The sequence below is a fragment of the Ictalurus furcatus genome, chromosome 7 (assembly GCF_023375685.1).
Source record: "Ictalurus furcatus strain D&B chromosome 7, Billie_1.0, whole genome shotgun sequence".
In the NCBI taxonomy this organism is placed as follows: domain Eukaryota; kingdom Metazoa; phylum Chordata; class Actinopteri; order Siluriformes; family Ictaluridae; genus Ictalurus; species Ictalurus furcatus.
Window position 1 is genome coordinate 12,622,396 of NC_071261.1, and position 20,019 is coordinate 12,642,414.

The following is a 20,019-nucleotide window of genomic DNA, read 5'->3' on the forward strand; positions in this document are numbered from 1 at the left end:
TCTGACTGACTGTTACAAAGTGCTGATGCTGGTGGCTCCTTCCATAAATGGTAATTGAACATCTCCTTATAGAAAACTTTATCATTGTCAGAACTGCTGTTATGGACCTTTTAAGCAATTTGAGAATTCAACAGTGGTGTGGGATAAGTACTGATAGACCTTGGTGTAAAGTCTCCTTCATGAACATGTGTGACGTCACATTAATTAGCCAGAGGACATGTAAGTGTGTTAGCCTAATCCTGTGGATCTGACTGTTGTTAATCCGAGTGTTACCTCAGTCAGTCCCTCACACACACACACACACGAATTAAGATATGCTGTAGAAGTCACTCGATGTGATGGTGCTTTCCCAAGCTGAGCCAGGTCTCCAGATTCAGTCAGCTCATCAACTGTGAATCATGTCAGGAGTGAACATACTAGTCTGGATCGTCTTGTTGCTTTTTGCAGGTAAAGATTGGCTACTTCAGCAAATGTTTAGCATTAGCAGTGAATGACTAATGATTTTGTCTGTCTGCTTCATTAGTCTAAATGTAGTTAATCATCCAAGACATGCCTGCTGTCCTAAGTTTGCTTCTTTAGTTTTGGACTGAAGGTAAAAGGCTGGTGTAACTAATAAACAAATGTTAACCTCCGTAAACTAATTTTAAATGAAGATTTTTTTTTAATAGCAGCAAGAGCGCATATTTAAACATTTTACTTCAAAGCGCAACTCCACTGGCATCACTTCCAGCTTTCTGCTACAATTTCACCTTCAAATGTTATGCGATAGCAAACTACACTGAGTTTCTGGTTGTCCAAAGTGGCTGCCCCGTAAAACCCAGCATTCAGCTACAAGTTGAAGTTTAGTTAATGTTTATAGACCAATCCTGCCTTTTCCCTCTGACACTACTGACCAATCCCACCCATTCCCTCAAACACTCTTGACCAATCCCACCTGCTCCCTCAGACACTATTGGCCAAGCTCACCCGCTCCATCAGACACTACTGACCAATCCCACCCACTACCTCAAAAACTCTTGGCCAATCCCATTCCCTCAGACACCCTTAACCAATCCTGCACACTCCCGCAGACTCTCTAGACCAATCCTGACCACTCCCACAGACTCGCTTGACAAATCCCACATGCTCCTATAAATACTCTTGTTCAATCCCGCCTGATTCCACAATTATTTTTGTACATTGTTGCACCTGCAAATCTAGAGTTACCGTTATGTTCTCCATAAATCCATAAAAATGTTTTGGATCAACCAATACAGAGGCCATCCATGTTGTATGTTAATGACCTCTAGGGGGAAGTATTTCAAATACACACCTATACTCAGGCAAACTGCAACATTTTCATTTTGTTACAGATGCTCTCTCTCCCGAGTACTTTGATGCCTGCAAAAACAGTCCATGCCAAAATGGTGGTGTTTGCAAGAGAAACAAAGGTGATTACACTTGCCAATGCTCTAACAGTTCCCAAAATGGCAGACTCTATGGAGGTCTGAACTGCACGGTTGTACTGCAGGGCTGTGAGCGCCACAGATGCCAAAACGGTGGCACATGCTCTCCTTTTCTCAGCAGCAGTCAACACAGATACAGCTGCACCTGCCCTGAAGGTTTCACCGGCACAAGGTGCGAGATTTCCACCACGTTCTCTTTTGAAAAGAGTGGATTCCTACACATCAAAACAGCTATCGAGGACACAGTGGCACTTCTGAACGCTACTTTGAGTTTTCGCACGGTACAAAAAACAGCGACTCTACTGCGTTGCGCAGTGAATGAGTACGTACTCACGCTGCAGTTGCACAATGGCCGACTACGTCACTCCATGAAATGGGGCAACAACAGTGAATCAGGTCTGGTGGACCTTTTTCAGGATGTAGCAGATGGCCATTGGCATACAGTACAGGTTTTCTTGTACGGAAGTATGTTAGGACTCGATTTGCATGACCCATTGTGCACTGCGAAAACCTGCCACAAAGAAGCACTAGTGGAAATGGATCTGGGATCTGGGTCCGGACCATTCTCTTTTACACTGGTCCAGAGTGTCTATATAGGGGGAACAGGAAATGGACAAGTAAACCCAAACTCATATTTCCTGGGCTGCATGAGGGATGTCTACATTCAGTCTTACCCAGTGGTTCCGGAGTTAAAGGTCAGAGCTGAGCAGTTCAGCTTGACTTTGGGCTGCAAGGAAAGTGACGGCTGTGAGGACAATCCATGCAGGAACAGAGGAAAATGCGTTGGCTTGGGATGGAAGAAACACAAGTGTGAGTGCCATCGTCCCTACGAGGGAGACATCTGCTCAGAGGGTGAGGCTTTATCTCTGAGATAAGCATCAATGTGCTAAGAACCACTTAGTCAATATACCGTAGAATTCAAGTGTACAATATTGCTACTGGTGGAGATCCCACAGGGTCTACACTGGTGATAATTACTGCAGGGTATTTATTTTCTACTGCTGCCTTTCAATCTCTCTGTATATCATTCTGTCTTTCTGTCTCTCTGTCAATCAGCCAAGACAGGTTTGGTGCCAAGCGATCCATCTTTACTTTTGCACTGAAGATTGAAATGGTGCTAACAGGAAATAGAAGCTTATAGCGTTTAGTATGTGATTGTACAAACTACCCAGTGCTAAAACACTCTGCGTGTGTGTTCACAGAACACATCGCTGCGCGGTTTGGAAATGAAGATGTGGAAAGCTATGCGGTTTTTTATGTGGACGATGACCCCATGGACACTTTCACCGTGTCCATGTTCATTCGCACGCGCCGTTTAAACGGTCTGCTCCTCCTTTTTTCCAACAGCACAAGCCGCTACCTGCATGTATGGCTGGATGGAGGGAAGGTCAAAGTTCAGGCGTATGACTTTGAAATTCTGCAGGGTCACGACAGAGTTAACGATGGACATTTTCACCTGGTGGGCGTGCACTTGGAGCGGGGAACGCTCACGCTCTCGCTCTCAGCTAGAACTCAGGCCTTGATGGCCAGCCGAGGTTTGATGATCCGACCAGGTGACACGGTTCATGTGGGAGGCTTAGAGGATCGGAAAGCCTCGTTAACATTCAGCGGCTACTTTAAAGGATGCATCCAGGACCTGCGGCTGAACTTCAATCACCTGCAGTTTTACCCAGTCAGCACTCTGCTGGCTTCCTACAGGCTCAAAACCATGGTGCAGGTCACGCAGGGCTGCACTGGCGACAATTACTGCAGGGTATGTGTTTTCTGTCTGCCTGTGTACATATGTGTCTGTCTTTCTGGCTGGCTGGTTTCCTGTCTCTCTCTTTGTCTTTCTGTCCTGTCTGTCAAGCTATATATATATCTTTCTGTCTACCTTTCTGTCTATCTGCCTATATATCTATCTGTTTATCTCCTTGTCTTTCTGTCAGTCCATGCATCAATATATCAATCTGTGTTTTTCTCTGTTTTTCAATCATTTGGCTTGTCTGTCTATCCATTCGTCTCATCTTTTCCACTCATTTTTATAGGCTCATGTGTCATTACAGTAACTATGTTGTGGCGGTGTTGACTTATCGCTCCCTGTTTTATTTGCAGATGAACCCCTGTCTGAATGGCGGCGTGTGTTACTCCATGTGGGACGATTTCACCTGCAGTTGCCCTCCAAACACAGCAGGACGGCGCTGCGAGGAGCTGAAGTGGTGTGAGCTTTCCCCGTGTCCCGTTACTGCAGGATGTCTCACACACACTCAGGGATTCGACTGTGAGTACGACTCTGCAGGAAAACTGAGACGCTCTATACGTCTCACCTCCTTCTTAGGAGCTTTATGTGTACGTTAATAAATCGGCTACATTTAAATGACCGTATATGACTGCTGCTGTGGTTACTCAGAAAGTGTTACGTTGTTCTGCTCTCATCCAAATCTTTCATTTCTGTGCAAATCCACGTTTCATTTTTGTTACTGTTCTACCGTACATGATAAGGTAAATAACGTAAATTGTTATTCATGTGAAAATTTGTTCCAAAGTGATCGGTTCCAAACTTCTAAATATGATTAAAGTTAAGACCAGACTGCCATTAAGGACATTCTAAGGTAAAAAGAAAAACAATGGACTCCTGTTAGACAATCCAAAATGAGCGTTTGCATATCTGGTGTCTGAAATCGATTATGTCTTCACGCCTTTTTTTATTTTAGTCTTTGGACTGATTGTGATTGTCAGGTCTAAAAATAGCAGTGCATGGATGGGATTTCTTGGATTCAGGGATTATCCCAGACTTGGTTAAACCTGCCGTGTGTTCAAATATCATTAACAGCACGGATTGCTTTATATCAAGAACACACGCACTGCTATTCTCATATAGCTTCTCTTCTCAGCGACGACCGGTAAATACCATAGAGGTTGGAACAAATTTGCTCCCCTGTGCTCGGAGATCCTCCCTGATTGCAGGTTTGAGTGGAAATAAGAATGCCAAACACTAGAATTATCCCACTATTTTCTTCTCCACCTCTCAGGTGTTACAAACATCACTCTCCGTGAAGGAAACCCCATCGTTGTGTTTAGAGGTAACGCCAAAATCCGTCGCCCACTCCGCAGCGTGTCACTGACGTTCTGCACGAGGAGACGTGACGCTACACTGCTGCACGCCTCACGAGAAAACGACTTCATTACAGTATCCCTCAAGGATGGACGACTTGTACTGAAGATTCAGAGTGGCTCAAACGTCTCGCTCCGAGTGCAAAGCCGGTGAGGGAAAGAATACCATAACAAATACATTTTATGACCAACATTATCTAAGCTAGATATTAGTTAAGTTTGTTAATATTGATCTTGTTAATTACTTCCTCCATTTAGCCCCAGGTGAGAAAAGGTATCGACATCCTTGCTCTAAAGCTTGACATAAAAATGTACACAGTTTATTTGTAAAAAATTTCAGACATGTACCAATATTTTTTTTTGTTTTATTTACACTTTTTATATTGAAATATTTTTTTAGCCGGGCAGTGGTGAACGATGGACGTTGGCACAGTGTCGTCCTGAGCATGAACAACTCATCCACGCCCACCTCCAGGTGGTCCATGGTCCTCGACGAGCGCAGAGACCAAACGTCCATCTCCGCCACCTCTTCTGGAGATCTGGACTTCCTGAGGGAAGACACGGACATCCTTTTGGGAGGCTGGGAGCTCGATTCCGGGGCGAATTTGGACGGATGTTTGGGGTCGGTGGAAATCGGCGGCCTTGTTTTGCCATTTTATGCAGAAACAGAACTCCGTATGCCCAGGCCTCAGGAAGAAAAGTTCTTGAGGACGTCTGGAATGCTGAACTTAGGGTGTTGGAGTGCTGATATTTGCAATCCGAACCCTTGCCACAACGGAGGCCAGTGTGAGGATCTTTTCGACCTCTTTAAATGTCGATGCCCAGCTGATTGGCACGGTCAGATTTGCGAGGTCAGGACTGATGCCTGCATTTCGAATCCTTGCCTTCATGGATCCTGTGTTGTCGTTTCTGAAGGTTACAAGTGTGTGTGTGAGTCAGGATACGTCGGTCAGCGCTGTGAAAATAAAGAGGACGTGTGTGTGGGACACAAGTGCCGTAATGGAGGTACCTGCCTCAGAGGAATCAAAAAATATGCCTGCCTTTGCCCAAGAAACACAACCGGAGCGCTCTGCCAGTGAGTGACAAGAACGCACATTTCCTTTATTAATCGTTCTTTTTCTTCATCTTTTTTTTGGTATTTGTAAAAACAAAATAAAAAAGAGATAATAAAGGCTCCATCTCTTATTTATCCATTACCCTACATGTTCAAAGCAGCAAGTCGCTTTTATTGCTTTGTCATTTGTCCTCTATGGGCATGGAAATAAAATACATTCTTTGAAATGTACGTAAACTTACATCATTGTTTCTCGTGGTTTCAGAGAACGAATGCCAGAAATGCCTTGGTACATCGACAGGCTTCCGTGAGTTATCCTTCACCGATGACACATTAACATGGTTTTAGTCAATGAAGAATAATACAAATACAAGTAGAGCTGTTGTAACCTGTATGATTATCATACCATTATTTGACACACATTTCCAGTAACTGGTAGTTGCTGGTGTATAATGATGTACAATGTACGAATTGTCTGGTTAGGTCTCCCAAGTTGCCAGTGTCTATCTGCGGGAATGATGAGTGGACTTACAGCTGCTTTAATGGTGGAAACTGCTCCATGTTTGAGGGCAAGTGTGACTGCCTGCCTGGTTTTACTGGACAGTGGTAAGCTTGCAATGATAACAGCCTGAAAATTAATTTGCTGAGTTTTGATCATCTGTAATCGGCATCATCAAGGAGTCGATTCTGGGTTCGGATTTATCCCGGCCTGCATGTGAATTGACCCTTTTTTATGGAGTATATTAAGATTCTGGAAGGTTTATTATACTATAAGGTCTATTATACTAGATACGTGTCCTGATATGTAGGTTTGCTCACAAATTGCCAGCAAAACATGTGTTGCCTTAAAAAAATAAATAAATAAATAAAATAAAAAAAAGTTTATTTTAAGGATTTATAAGTTTTTTTTATATATAAAAATAATATTTGTATTTACAAAAAAATAAAACTTTAATAATTTATTTTACTATTTTAAAGTTTAACATCAAGATATCACAATAGCCACGATATCTCAGAAAAGCATATTGTGACAAATTATATCAATACTATGTCATTGTAAATTGTGGAGAGCCTGTGAGAGCTGCACTTGTGAAGCCCGTTAGCTGGATAGCTCCAGACTGCAGCAACCAACACACGTTATACATTATACGGTTACACGGCCATGTTATAATGGTTAAAAAGAGCTCTTCCATAGCTTTCAAATAACACCAAAGGCTGTGGAAATCTGCCACTTTAGCTGACTTTGGAGCTCTATTTCTTCTACAGAGCTCATTATCTTTCAGTTGATCATTTTCAAAGTCCCCAGGTCATACATTTTGTTTATTCAATCAAATGTTTTGGGAGAATTCGAAATAAATAAATAAATAAATATTTTTTTTTTACGATATGGTGAACCTGTAGTACATTTTGTTTACAGTATTAAACCTCTGTTCGTCATAATTCAGTCAGAATTTATTTTTCATTCAAAAATATTCTGACACCGAAGTGTCACCCCTAATATATATGTATGGATGGGTTATATATACAGTATAAATATATAACTATATCATTCTATGGAAACATATAGATACGATATATAGACAAACTAATCAATCACAATTGAGGAACAGACAGAACAGGGGTCGGAGACCAAGACCAAAAGATGAAAATGGCCTGAAATGATATCGAACCACATCACATTTAACACTATGGGAAATCCTCATTACTGCTGTCCCACTTGTGCATAGGTGTGAGCTGGAGCTGGACGAGTGTGCGTCGGGCCCTTGCCTGAACGGCGGATACTGCCGCAACCTCATCAACAGATTCCACTGTGTTTGTGAGATCAGCTTCGCCGGCGAGCGCTGCCAGATTGACATCAGCGATTTCTACCTCTACGGTTTCCTGCTGATGTGGCAGAACATCTTCCAGCTGCTCTCCTACCTCATCCTGCGCATGGACGACGAGCCTGAGATCGAGTGGAACGCTGCCAACGATGAGTAAAGAAAAAAACGGAGGAGCGAGTGATGATAGGCGAGAGACGGGATGTCTAAACATGGGCCAGTGGGGTGTATTTAAGAAACCCATTGTGAAAGTAGAACTCTGAAATAGTTACGTCGTTCATTTTATGACGTACATACGTGCAGCATTCTTATTTGTAATGCACAGTGATAAATGTGTCGATTTTATAAATGCAAAAATATAATGTGTAACTAACAAAAGTTTTAAAAAGAAATGTTCTCTCAGAAACACAAAACAAGGTACAAAACTTTACGCAAGACACGTTCAGTGAGGAGGTGAACTAAAACTTGTGCATCTATATAACACACTCACACTGTGTTTTAATCAAGGTCGGGGTTGATGTGAGTTACATAATTCATGCGAGAACATTTTTGGTTTGACGCTGACCACGCCCCCTTATGATGTCATGTGAATTTATCAAGTAGTATAACAGTGAGGGATTAAGTAACAAAAACATTGACAGAAAATAAATGCAGCAGATCCCAAATGTACAGAGCCTGCTGTCCCAATATACCCAAACTCACCCTATTTTAGGTGACCACTATTAAAAAAAAAAAAAGATGGAAAGAAAATATACATTTGTTAATGGTATACCAGTATTTAAATTTCTACCTAAAAACCCAAGCCATATACAGTTCTCTTTAGCCACAGAGATATTTCTGAGCCAGTGGTCTTATGTTCCAAGTATGCCGTCCCTCTGAATTAGTGTTTACTTTGGCCTCAAAGCCTCCGAGAAGTGTTGACTCCAAACCGGTCCCTATTCCCTTAAAAGGCAAAGTGCACAAGGGTCTGAATGAAGGGGGCTGTGACGCAATCGCGTTTCATACAACATCTCCCCCTATCGGTCTCACCCAGAATTACATTACACAAGAAAAAAAAAAACAGTCTGAATATATAAGGATGTGTCTTAATTATAAGGTACTCTTTATATGAGCCCTCGCTAGGGGTCCTATCCGGAAAGTAGCATGTACATCCCTGTAAATGCATGATTTCTGTAAAAGTCACTGCTTATGAAGACTGGCTTCCATTCTTCACAAGCGTTACCAGGTTGAGATCTGTTCGAAGAGAATAGGCAAACCCAAAGCACATGCATGCTGTATTTATGTCCAGTTATAAACCTGAGAGCTGAACAATAAACAAGAGAAGGCCTGCTGCTCATTGACTTGAGAGGATCAATGCCTTTACCACAAGTTTCCTACAGGACATATGGTTCGTTTCTGTACGAGTTTTATCCTCGTGTTTTAAACACATTTATTAATCTGGTTGTTAAAAAAAAAATCCATACAGGGATCCATACAGTTAAGTGCCACTGAACTCCATGACTCTGGATGTTATCTAGGGTAAAACAGACAAACATGTGGGCACAGAACTGAACTTGAATCCCTAGTGTAAATAATAAAAAATCCTATTTACTCTGTCTGGGCATAGGACAAGAGTATGATTTTAAACAAGAGAAAATCTCTTTAGCTTTTTATCACATTACAGTAGTAAAGCCCTTCATCACAGAGGCAGTTTTAAGTGAGATAAGAAATAAAAGAAACGGTGTTGCACTATAAAGCGTTGAATAAATGCCGATAATACACTATTACAAGACCTATTGTATTATATTGCTCTATAATAATGCTTTTAATACATTATAATGCCTATAGTAATGCACATAATGCACTACACGACTTATAATAGTGCATACAAAATGTACTGTACGACCTATAATAATGCCTACAATGCACTATAAGGCATATCATAATGCAATAATACACTATAAGGCCTACGATAAGGCATATTATAATGTGTATGATGCATTATAAGGCATATAATAATGACTATAATAGAGTATGAGGTGCATGTATCAATACCAGTATTACACTGTGAAAGCCTATGAAGATTTCTATTATACAGTGTTGGATGTAATACTTTCTAAACAGCGTATAATAAATAATTACACATATACACTTATATATATCCTATGATTTAATGGAAATACACTATTGTGTCAGATTCAGGGACCCAGAAAGTGCATTTCAGGTGAATGTACTTTTATAAATAAGGGTCTTCTTGTCAGTTTGGCCTCACGCACTTCCATGACATTGGACAGAAATGTGTGTGTTTTACCCCTCCCATGCGAAGAAGGGTCAACTTTGGAGTATATATGACCAGTCAGCCAGGCAACTGAGTCAGCCTTTTCACTCGCACTCGTCGTGATGAATCTTGGGGTTGTCGTCGCCCTTTTGGGGCTTGTGGCGTGCGGTTCATGCAAACCGGTGGTGCACAACTTCACTCTGCCGCTCTGTGACTCTCCAGAGGCTGAAGCTGCCGCTCAGGTGGCTCTGGATTTCATCAACGCGCAGCATACGCATGGCTACAAATACACCCTGAACCAAATCGAGGACATCAAGGTCATTAATAAGGTAAAGAGTTCATGACTATGGTGAGGAGTTCCAGCTACACAACTTTGCTTTGACTGTAAAGAATAATTAATTTGTATTACATGACACATTTCTCAAATTTAAGACAGGACAGTTTAAGGGAGTTAAGAATCTCATTTAAGGGCCTGTCCTGGGACATAAATATTTTCTGATCAGAGTACAATACAAATATATAGAGACGTCAATAACGAAGGTAGCAATTTAATAATGTGAGGTGCATGTTGGGGGATTACAATATCAGTCCCTCCAGGATTTTGCAATCGCCGAATTAACGCAAAAATCAAGCAAACCGTGCAATGTTCGGAGGAGCTCGCAATTACCTGTAGATTTTCTGTAGAATTTGGGCCAAGAGGTGTCATGAGACGTCATCACAACAGGCATTCAGCTGAACCCAAAGCTCTTCGATTCGTGTTTCGAACATGAGTACAACTAAAAAGGTTTCGTATACCAACCAACATCCACTGCGAAAAACAATTTTGTGTAGTTGCAAAGAAAACCTTTGTCCACAGCAACGGAATTCGGAATCTGTCTTCTTGGATAAAGAAAACGCATCCAAAATAACATCTACAAGACTACTAAAAGTTGAAACGCTGCATAAACAGACCATAAATAAGCATTCCCCTTGGGAAGTGCAGTAGTTTTGTTTCTTATTACTAGTCTTATTCAATTTATATTCAAATTTACAACTTTGAAAACATTTCACCCTAGTTCACTTATGCAATATTGTATGAGGAGAGGAAGAGTGCTGTTTAGGAAGAGTTAATGTTTCAGCACGACCGTAGGTAATCACAGCCAGTCGTATAATTAGGAGATTTATTCCAAAGGAATCATGGAACGTCACATGGGGTGGCCATATGGAGCAAAGGGATACAGGCTATCTTTATTATTAATTCATCTAAAATGGCATATATTCCTGCCTAATGCCTAGTATTCCCAGTTTTGAACCTGACCAGGATAGAGGGCTTTACTGAAGATGAGCGAATGAATGAAAAATATATTACAAAACAAAGCAGATGTCCTAAATTTCCTAAAATGTCCTTAGCCTAATCAATATTTGTTTATCTGACAAGATTTTTTTTAAAGCATCCACTGAACTAGAAAAAAAAAACACTTCCTGGACGAACATGCTAATTGGCTAGCTAATTAAAATGAAATATTTATATCACCTGCCATAATAAAGAAAAACTGCCCATTATGCTCAACTGGTGGTCACCTTACTTCATTTAAAATGATGGCCTTAAAGATCACACCAAGGATTTAAACCAAGAGGAAATACTGACAGGACGCTGATAAGCCGGTCTTAATAACAGCATTGTTCTGAAGGATATCAGTTCTGAATATAGGAAACGGTACAATGAGTTGGTGATGAGTCGTTTAGTCCAGCTGCAAATGAAAGCGCCAGGTTTTGACATGACTAAAAATATTTTTTTGTTTTTGTTGTAGGTTGATGGAACACACACGTATCTCTTGGAGCTGGAGTTCCTCGAGACTAAGTGCCATGTCCACAGCCCCAAACCCGTGGCTCTGTGTGACGTTAGGGCCAAGATCGAAACGGTAACACAACAAGTGTCCCTTTATTGCAACATCGACCCTTCTGAACATAACTAGTTAGGCTAGTTAGTGGGCTCACTGTAACGGCTTCCGTTTTAAGAAACGTCCCAAATCTGGTGAAAATCTTCCATAATGCAAAGTGTATGTCGAGAATTGGCAGCAAGTCAGTTTACAAAATGTGTGAAATAGAGCTAGTGGTCATGTTTGTTTGAGTTTTGCTGAGTTTTAATTAGCAACCTGCCAAACAGACAATAGCTCTGTTGAACGATGGGATCCGATTGGTCTAACAGCAGCACAGTAACGCACATTCTGATACGCTATTGTTTCTATAGTAACAGCTCATTCACAGGGACTCATATTATTAAGGATCATCTAAACTTAATAATAAGATTGAAAAACATATCATTTAACATTTATGGAAGGGTCAGTGGAAAACCAGACATGGGAAAGTGTTCAGAACAGAGCAGTTTGCATATTTTGCTATTTCTCTGTGCTGCGTTTTTGTTTTGTTTTGTTCTTCGAGAGAAAAAAGCGGACGCTGGTGAGGGAACAACTGTCTAGAGCTGCTATAACGCACATGAGAACAGGAATTTGTATCGTGGACGTTCCACAACAGTAACTGTAACTATAAACGGATAAAAAATACGACTTGCCCTTCTTTGTTATGTATTTGTTCTTCTCTCTCCCTTTGTCCTTTAGGCAGTTGAAGCGGACTGTGATGTAGCTCTCTCTGAAGCTGGCGGGCAGTTTTCCGTCATAGCGTTCAAGTGCAAAACGGAATTAGGTCAAATACCAATGTTTGTTCACTTTTCATTAACAGGTTGCATTAAACGATAGCTTCATTTTAAGAAGATGTAGATGTCTGGGTGTTGCCCAATATACACATGTTAACATGATTCTTATTCTTGTCCAATGTGTCTTTATGTTGTTTTTGGGGGAGAGCAGAATCATTTCACGCTTGTGGAGGCTGCTCTTTTCTGCAGCCGCTGAACGACATTGACGGCACTCAGCTGGTTCAATCCTCACTAGGGCACTTCAACAAAAACCACACCCTCAACACTGCATTTGCTCTTCTCGACATTGGGCGTCTGTCATCTCAGGTAACAGTGTACCCTGAATACAACAAGGGTAGAGCTGATGAAGTCCTTGGATAAGTGGTGTTTTGGTTTTAAATGTCAAAGGTTTTAAGCAAATGCCAAGACAACAAGCCAAGGTCACGACTAAAATCTCACTGTAACAATGGAGACTCAGAATTTAGGAATGATTATCCGTTTTCATGAGGTTAATAAAAGATCGCGACAAACAAGTTGAAAACGCAATCCAAATATCCACAAAACAATAAAGGCACACGGAGGTGAGTATTAACAAGGCCAAAAAGAAATCTAAAAACAGGTCTGATGAACAGAGCAGGACAAAAGCAGAAATTGGCAAGACTTCACAATGTAATCAACCTGGAAGTGACTGGCCCACGTTTCGCTGGTGCTCCTCTTGGAAGTTTGATCTCTACTAGCACATGCAGTTTGATTTGATGGGAATTTAAATGTCTTGTTTTTTGCAGGTAGTGTCCGGTGGGCCCCTTTTAAGAGCCGAATATGCCATTATCGAAACCAACTGCACAAGTGTGGACGATGATATCTGTGTCCCTCTGGACCGTGCGGTTGCTGTAAGTGTGTAGTTCCATGCAGAAACATAAAAATAAATAAATGAAAGCTAATGCAACTACATTATGGTGACCTTATTTCTTTTTCCTTAGCGCCATGGGTTCTGCCATTCCGAAGCCCATGGACTTGATCTGAAAGTCGACTGCGAAATCTTCCAACTAGTAACTAAAGCACTAACACGTTATTTGAATGACCACTTAGCAATTTATTTAAAGAATTTTAAAAATAACTGTTTTAATTGAATACCCCCCCACCCCCATTTTGGAGAACAAACTAAACTGAATATAAACTTCCCTTTTCTTTCAACAGGACAACACTACACTTCCTGCTCCCCCAGCAGGGCCAGGGGGATCCCCATCCACCACCCATGGCTTCAAACACCACAAACTCACAGCCTTGCATGACCCTGATGCCACCGGCCTCTTATCTGCAGAGTCTGAATCAGCAGAGAAAGCGGCAATCGTCAAAAGGACAGTGGTAGATCCTCAACCAGATGGGGTATTAGCGGCTGAAGCAGTAGTTCTGCTTCCGAGGTGCCCAGGGAAAACCAGATACTTCTGAGTCCACTCTTTAAACGTGCCCTTGATACATTTATGTAGTGAATATTTGGTTTCCCATGGGCACAAAATCTTGTTGGTTAGTGCTGCTGTCCTCTACTTGTAGGCTGCTTGATCTGTGCCATTTTAGTGGAATAAAATGGCCATCAAATTGTGACTCTTTCCTTTTGTATGTCAAGGCATGGTCAACGAGGGAGAAACAAAGTGTTTACATGTTATGTTACATACAAAGCCAAGCTCCTGCATGCTAGAATTGTTATAAAATGGAATCAAACTAAGGATATTGCTATCTACAACGTTTCAGAATACTACATAATACTGTCTTATCTCTGCAGATGTCTTTGCTATTCCTCATGCAAACTGATCTACATTTAGAGAGATAGTGAGTCCAGTTTACCAGTGTCAAGCTATAGCAACATAGACTGATTGATATATTTGATATCAATCTCTTTGATATGAATCTCTTAAGTCTTGGACCATGGAAAGTTCCATAGAAGTGGCAATGAGGTAAACATTATCAAAATAAGGACTTAGGGAACCTATGGCCACTACTATCTAAAGCAAATTACAACGGAGATAGGATCAAACTGAGCACTTGAGGGAATAAGGGCCTTGCTCAAGGTCCAAACAGTGTCAGGTCCTGACTCATGACATTTCAATCAGTAACCCAAAACCTTAACCTCTGAGCCACCAATGCCACCTATTGCTATTCTTTTATTATTATTTTTTGGGGATCTTAAAAGTTTACCATGGCACAAGAAGCATTTTATGGGACAGAAAATCTCTTTCATTTATCTTCAGTAAGTGCTTTACCCTGTTCAGGGTCAGAGTGGCTTTGAAGCCCATCCCAGGAACCTTGGGCATGAGGCAGGAGTACACTCTAGGTCAAGGATTCTCAAACTTTTGCAACTAGGGATCTCTGAAATGAAGATCTGCATATGGATGTTGGTAGCAAGAATTTCTACCCATTTTACAATGTTCGCCTCACACCTCCAGGGTCGGGGGTTCGATTCCCACCGTGGCCCTGTGTGTGCGGCGTTTGCATGTTCTCCCCGTGCTGTGGGGGTTTCCTCCCCCAGTCCAAAGACATGCATGGTAGGCTGATTTGCATGTCCAAAGTGTCCGTAGTGTATGAATGGGTGTGCAAACGTGTACGTGATTGTGCCTTGCGATGGATTGGCACCCTTGTGCCCGATGCTCCCTGGGATAGGCTCCAGGTTTCCCCATGATAAAGCGGTATAGAAGATGGATGCATCAAGCTTTTGGGCAGACATCAAAAGGTAGCTATGGGTCAGTCCAAATTTTTATTAGACATGCATAAATATTAAATTTGCACTGTCAATCATCTAGAAAAAGAAATAAAATCCAAAAATTAAATAAGCACCAAGCAGCAACTGAATGGTAAATGGACTGCACTTATATAGCACCTTTTAGCCTTAGCGGTTCTACAAAGTGCTTTGCACTGTTTCAACCATTCACATACATGCAAGGTGCCAGTCTGCCATCAGGTGCAACTTGGGGCTCAGTGTCTTGTCCAAGGACACTGACACCGAATACAACTGACCATCAGCCAAGAGTTTAGTTGTAGTAAATTTTGGACCAGAGAAACCAGAAAACATCTTGACTTCTTTAGCCAGTACAAAAGGAACCCAGCGTTTGCTAAAGGTTTCTGAGGTTAATCCAAAATTAGGCATAGAGAATTCACCTATCATGGGGTCAGAGTCCAGGGCCAGTGGAGGTTCACCAAAGACATTGGGCCTCTGCAGAGGGTCAAAATCAGGTGCCCCATTGGACGACACCAGCTTGAGAAGTTTGTGCTTTTGTTTTGGTAGGCTTTGGCTTGGCAGCAAATTTGGGAAACCTTGACACTTTTAAGGGCCTTTAGCTTGCAGTGCAGGCTAACCATGCGCGCATATAAAATTGAAAAACAGGGTTTTGTAAAGGCCAAAACACAGGTGTAAGTTTTCCTGAGTGTCCACTCTGTGTTACACGTTAAAACATACCATTACGAATAATGAAATCAAAAAGTCTTTAAAAAACCAAAGGGTATAAACTGAGGAAATGTCTCATTACTCATGAACTTCCGTTTCAGCTTTCCCAGTGGCTCATGGGAAGGAAACTGGAGAGACGCGTGTTTGCAAAATGAGTGTCAAGGCAGGAAAAATGACATCTGATAATAACAGAATCAATTGTGCGAACTTCTAAATCAGCAAAAAACAGCCTCCGAGGGGAAAAAAAATCTATATAATGTGTTGGTGCTACTTCTGAGTTACAAATGGATGATGAAAACCAAAATGTCAAGGTCACCAATAATGATGTTTATATTCAAGTGAAAGCCATTTTCAAGGCTTTTTACTCAGTTTTTTTTTTTTTGATTAACAAATAATAAACGTACAATATATGTCCAAAATTTTGTAGACACTCCTAGGTGTTCAGCCACACCCATTGTTAACAGCTACATAAAATCAAGTACCTAGCCATGCAAATCACCACACACAAAAATTGGTGGTAAAAATCGGTCATACTGAAGAGCTCAATGACTTTAAACAAATTGTCATAGGATGCCAACTTTGCCACAAGTCAGTACATGAAATCTCCACCCTAGACAAATGTTAGTGCTGTTTCTGAGAAACTGAAGCTTCTAGAAGCAGCAACAGCTCAGTCACAAAGCAGTAGACCATGCCAACTCACAGAGCAAGGCCACCAACCGATGACGCATGTAACTCATAAAAATCACTTATCCTCTGTTGCATCACTCACTACAGAGCTCCAAAACTGCCTCTGGAAGCAACAAGAGGACAATAACTGTGCTTCATGAAATTTCCTTCAATGGTTGAGCCACTGCACAGAAGCCTAAGATCACTATGAGCAATGCTGAGCATCCGCTGGAGTGGCGTAAAGCACTGACTCTAGACCAATGGAAAGGTTTTCTTTGGAGTGATGAATCACGCTTCACTATCTAGCAGTCTGACGGATGAACCTGGGTTTGGTGGAAGCCAGGAGGATGCTAGGAATGCTGGAATGCATAGTACAAACAGTAAAGTTTGGTGGAGGAGGGGTAATGATCTGGGGCTACTTTTCAGGGTTTGGGCCCCTTAGCTCCAGTGAAGGGTAATTTTATAGCATACAAAGGAATTTTAGAAAATTTTACATTTTCAACATTTGGGAGAATCCATTCTTGCTTCTGCATGACTGTGCCCCATGTACGAAGACATGGTTTGACCAGTTTATTGTGGAGTAACTCCAGTGGCCTGCACAGAGCCCTGAACTCAACCCAACTTAAACGTTGATTGTGAGCCAGGCCTTCTTGTCCAACAATACCTGACTTCAAAAAGGAGCGGGGGGGGGGGGGGGGGGGGGGGGGTTCAACTCCATATTAATAGCTTTAGAATGGGATATCCAACAAGCTCACAGCTGGTGTCCACATACTTTGGGCCATTTAGTGTACATTTAATATTTACTATTCAATTACACACGATCAGCTCAAAATAATAATTGTGCATAGATACCAAAGTGCACCAAAAAAAAACATTCCTACCATATATTTATTATGTATTTTTATGACAACATAAATTCATTAATATATTAATAAGCAACAGTAAGGTAAAATTGGTAAATAATGATTTCTACATATCTCTACACATTATACAACATGTGAACAATATTGTATATGATGTGTTCATCCAAACAACCAAATACAAGGACTACATTTCTGAAACCTGCAAGGAGTGTGGTGAGGAAAACTGGAAAAGCCCGATCATCAACTAACCAACACTCAAATATTTACATCTAAAACAAAATGTAAATAAAGTGTTGTTAAACAAATCCATAAAAGAGCCATGTAGCACAAAGTTTATTCATTTTGCTAAATTATAAAACATGAACTCGTCCATATCACAAGAACTACAGAGGCATTCATTATTACCATGTACAATATTAGCATGACCAGGTCTCAGATTACTAATAAAATATTCTTCACAATGATATTCAAACACTCGGGAAACTCATCTGGTTGAAGAGGATTATACGATTTTCAGCGCAGAATGAAAGGAATGAATGTGTTCACAATAATGTCTGGGTTTAATATCACAGTGTGCAATGTATTGTATAACTGACTCATTCAAAACCTTAAGCATTTTAAGCATGATTTCAGATTTTATATATATATATATATATATATATATATATATATATATATATATATATATATATATATATAAAATGATTATATTTATAATATATATTAAATGTGTATATATACATTTATTATATATAATATATATAATATACATATATTAAATAAATATTAAATATAATATATATTATATAAATAGTTATGTATATATAATTATATATAGAATTTTATATTTATATATACATATAATATACATATATTAAATAAATATATAATATAAATAATTATATATGTTAAATATATATTAAATGTGTATATATACATATTTATTATATATATTATATATAAATATACATAAATGTTATATATAGACACAATATTATATATAATACATATATTAAATAAATATATATTAATATATTACATATAAATAATTATGTTTATAGAATTATATATAGAATTTTATATATATAATTATATATTAAATATAATTATATATATTAAATGTGTATATATACATATATAAACATACATAAATGTTATATATACATAGACACATTACATATAATATACATATATTAAATAAATATATATTAATATATTACATATAAATAATTATGTATATAGAATTATATATATGTACAATAATATATATAATATATATATTACATATAAATAATTATGTATATAGAATTATATATAGAATTTTATATTTTATATATATTATATAAATAGTTATGTATATATAATTATATATAGAATTTTATATTTATATACACATTAAATAAATATAATATAAATAATTATATATATTAAATATATATTAAATGTGTATATATACATATTATATATAAATATACATAAATGTTATATATAGACAATATTATATATAATACATATATTAAATAAATATATATTAATATATTACATATAAATAATTGTTTATAGAATTATATATAGAATTTTATATATATAATTATATATTAAATATAATTATATATATTAAATGTGTATATATACACATATATAAACATACATAAATGTTATATATACATAGACACAATATTACATATAATATACATATATTAAATAAATATATATTAATATATTACATATAAATAATTATGTATATAGAATTATATATATATGCACAATAATATAATATATATTACATATAATTATGTATATAGAATTTTTTTATATATATATATATAAACATAAATAAAATGTAAAACCTACCTTGAAGGTCCATGCTGTAGGTGTAGAATTACTGTTGCTCTTTTACACAACTCATTAGGATATTTACACACTCCAGGAGGAAATAAAACCCAACACAAAGCATCAGTAATGTAGGTTTTTGTTAACAGCCAGCTTCTGTTCTGGCGCGGGTTGGAATCTATCTGGAAAACCTGGATTTACTGCACTTAAACAACCACTGATTTGCTGAGGCACCCACATAAGGAGTGCTTCAGAAGTCATTTGGTATACCAGCGATCCTGATCCCTTCTGCTCGCCGTACCTGTCTGACCCATCCTGATGCCCTATTTTCATCACTTGGAAACCACTCGCTGCTGCCAAGGATGGCCCCACCTGGACAGCCTAAAGATACTCTTAGAAACCATGAAGGTGGCTTTAGATACGAACGGTTTTACACTCGATTCTCCATCAGTGAACAGTGAGAAGTTCAACAAAACAGACTTCATGGAAAAACTAATGAATTTTCCTGGTTACACAACTGCACTATTTGACCATGTAGTATTAGCACATTTATAGAAAGGATCGATTTATAATCTCGCTGTCGTTCATCATGCAGACGAGGACGGATTCCGTTTTGAGTCTGGTTGCTCTCGAGGTTTCTTCTCGAAGTTTTTCCTGTGCCGCAGTTAGCTCTGGCTGCTCTCGAAGTTTCTTCTCGAAGTTTTTCCTGTGCCGCAGTTGCCTCTGGTTGCTCAGTAGGGATAAATGCAAAATTTAAATCCAGTTTTTTTTTTTTTACATTTCTGTGAAGCTGCTTTGTGACAATGCCCATCGTTAAAAGCACTAAACAAAGAAACCTGGATTGAATATAGATTGATTAAACCAAGAGAAGAACACCAAAA

General features: G+C 39.1%; 2 protein-coding genes across 2 annotated transcripts; both read left to right on the forward strand.

The window, feature by feature from the left end:
• The first annotated feature begins 398 nt into the window (after positions 1–398).
• LOC128610687 (protein crumbs homolog 1-like) lies at positions 399–7,572 on the forward strand. Its single transcript, XM_053630104.1, has 9 exons — positions 399–447; positions 1,353–2,297; positions 2,648–3,198; positions 3,540–3,705; positions 4,457–4,688; positions 4,939–5,613; positions 5,858–5,899; positions 6,076–6,198; positions 7,320–7,572. The coding sequence occupies exons 1-9, from the start codon at positions 399–401 to the stop codon at positions 7,570–7,572; spliced, it is 3,036 nt and encodes a 1,011-aa protein (XP_053486079.1).
• Positions 7,573–9,753: 2,181 nt separating this feature from the next.
• Positions 9,754–13,942, forward strand: ahsg2 (alpha-2-HS-glycoprotein 2). Its single transcript, XM_053628528.1, has 7 exons — positions 9,754–9,998; positions 11,460–11,570; positions 12,267–12,351; positions 12,513–12,667; positions 13,126–13,230; positions 13,321–13,389; positions 13,538–13,942. Exons 1-7 carry the CDS (start codon positions 9,792–9,794, stop codon positions 13,787–13,789), a joined length of 984 nt encoding a protein of 327 aa, XP_053484503.1. The 5' UTR covers positions 9,754–9,791; the 3' UTR covers positions 13,790–13,942.
• Positions 13,943–20,019: the final 6,077 nt, after the last annotated feature.

Excerpts from the sequence above, each read along its gene's own strand:
- LOC128610687 (XM_053630104.1), top strand. The coding sequence starts at position 399 with ATGTCAGGAGTGAACATACTAGTCTGGATCGTCTTGTTGCTTTTTGCA. Across the intron at positions 5,614-5,857 it reads ACAACCGGAGCGCTCTGCCA|AGAACGAATGCCAGAAATGC; the intron begins GTGAGTGACAAG and ends TCGTGGTTTCAG. Across the intron at positions 6,199-7,319 it reads CCTGGTTTTACTGGACAGTG|GTGTGAGCTGGAGCTGGACG; the intron begins GTAAGCTTGCAA and ends ACTTGTGCATAG.
- ahsg2 (XM_053628528.1), top strand. The coding sequence starts at position 9,792 with ATGAATCTTGGGGTTGTCGTCGCCCTTTTGGGGCTTGTGGCGTGCGGT. Across the intron at positions 11,571-12,266 it reads TTAGGGCCAAGATCGAAACG|GCAGTTGAAGCGGACTGTGA; the intron begins GTAACACAACAA and ends TTTGTCCTTTAG. Across the intron at positions 12,668-13,125 it reads TTGGGCGTCTGTCATCTCAG|GTAGTGTCCGGTGGGCCCCT; the intron begins GTAACAGTGTAC and ends TGTTTTTTGCAG.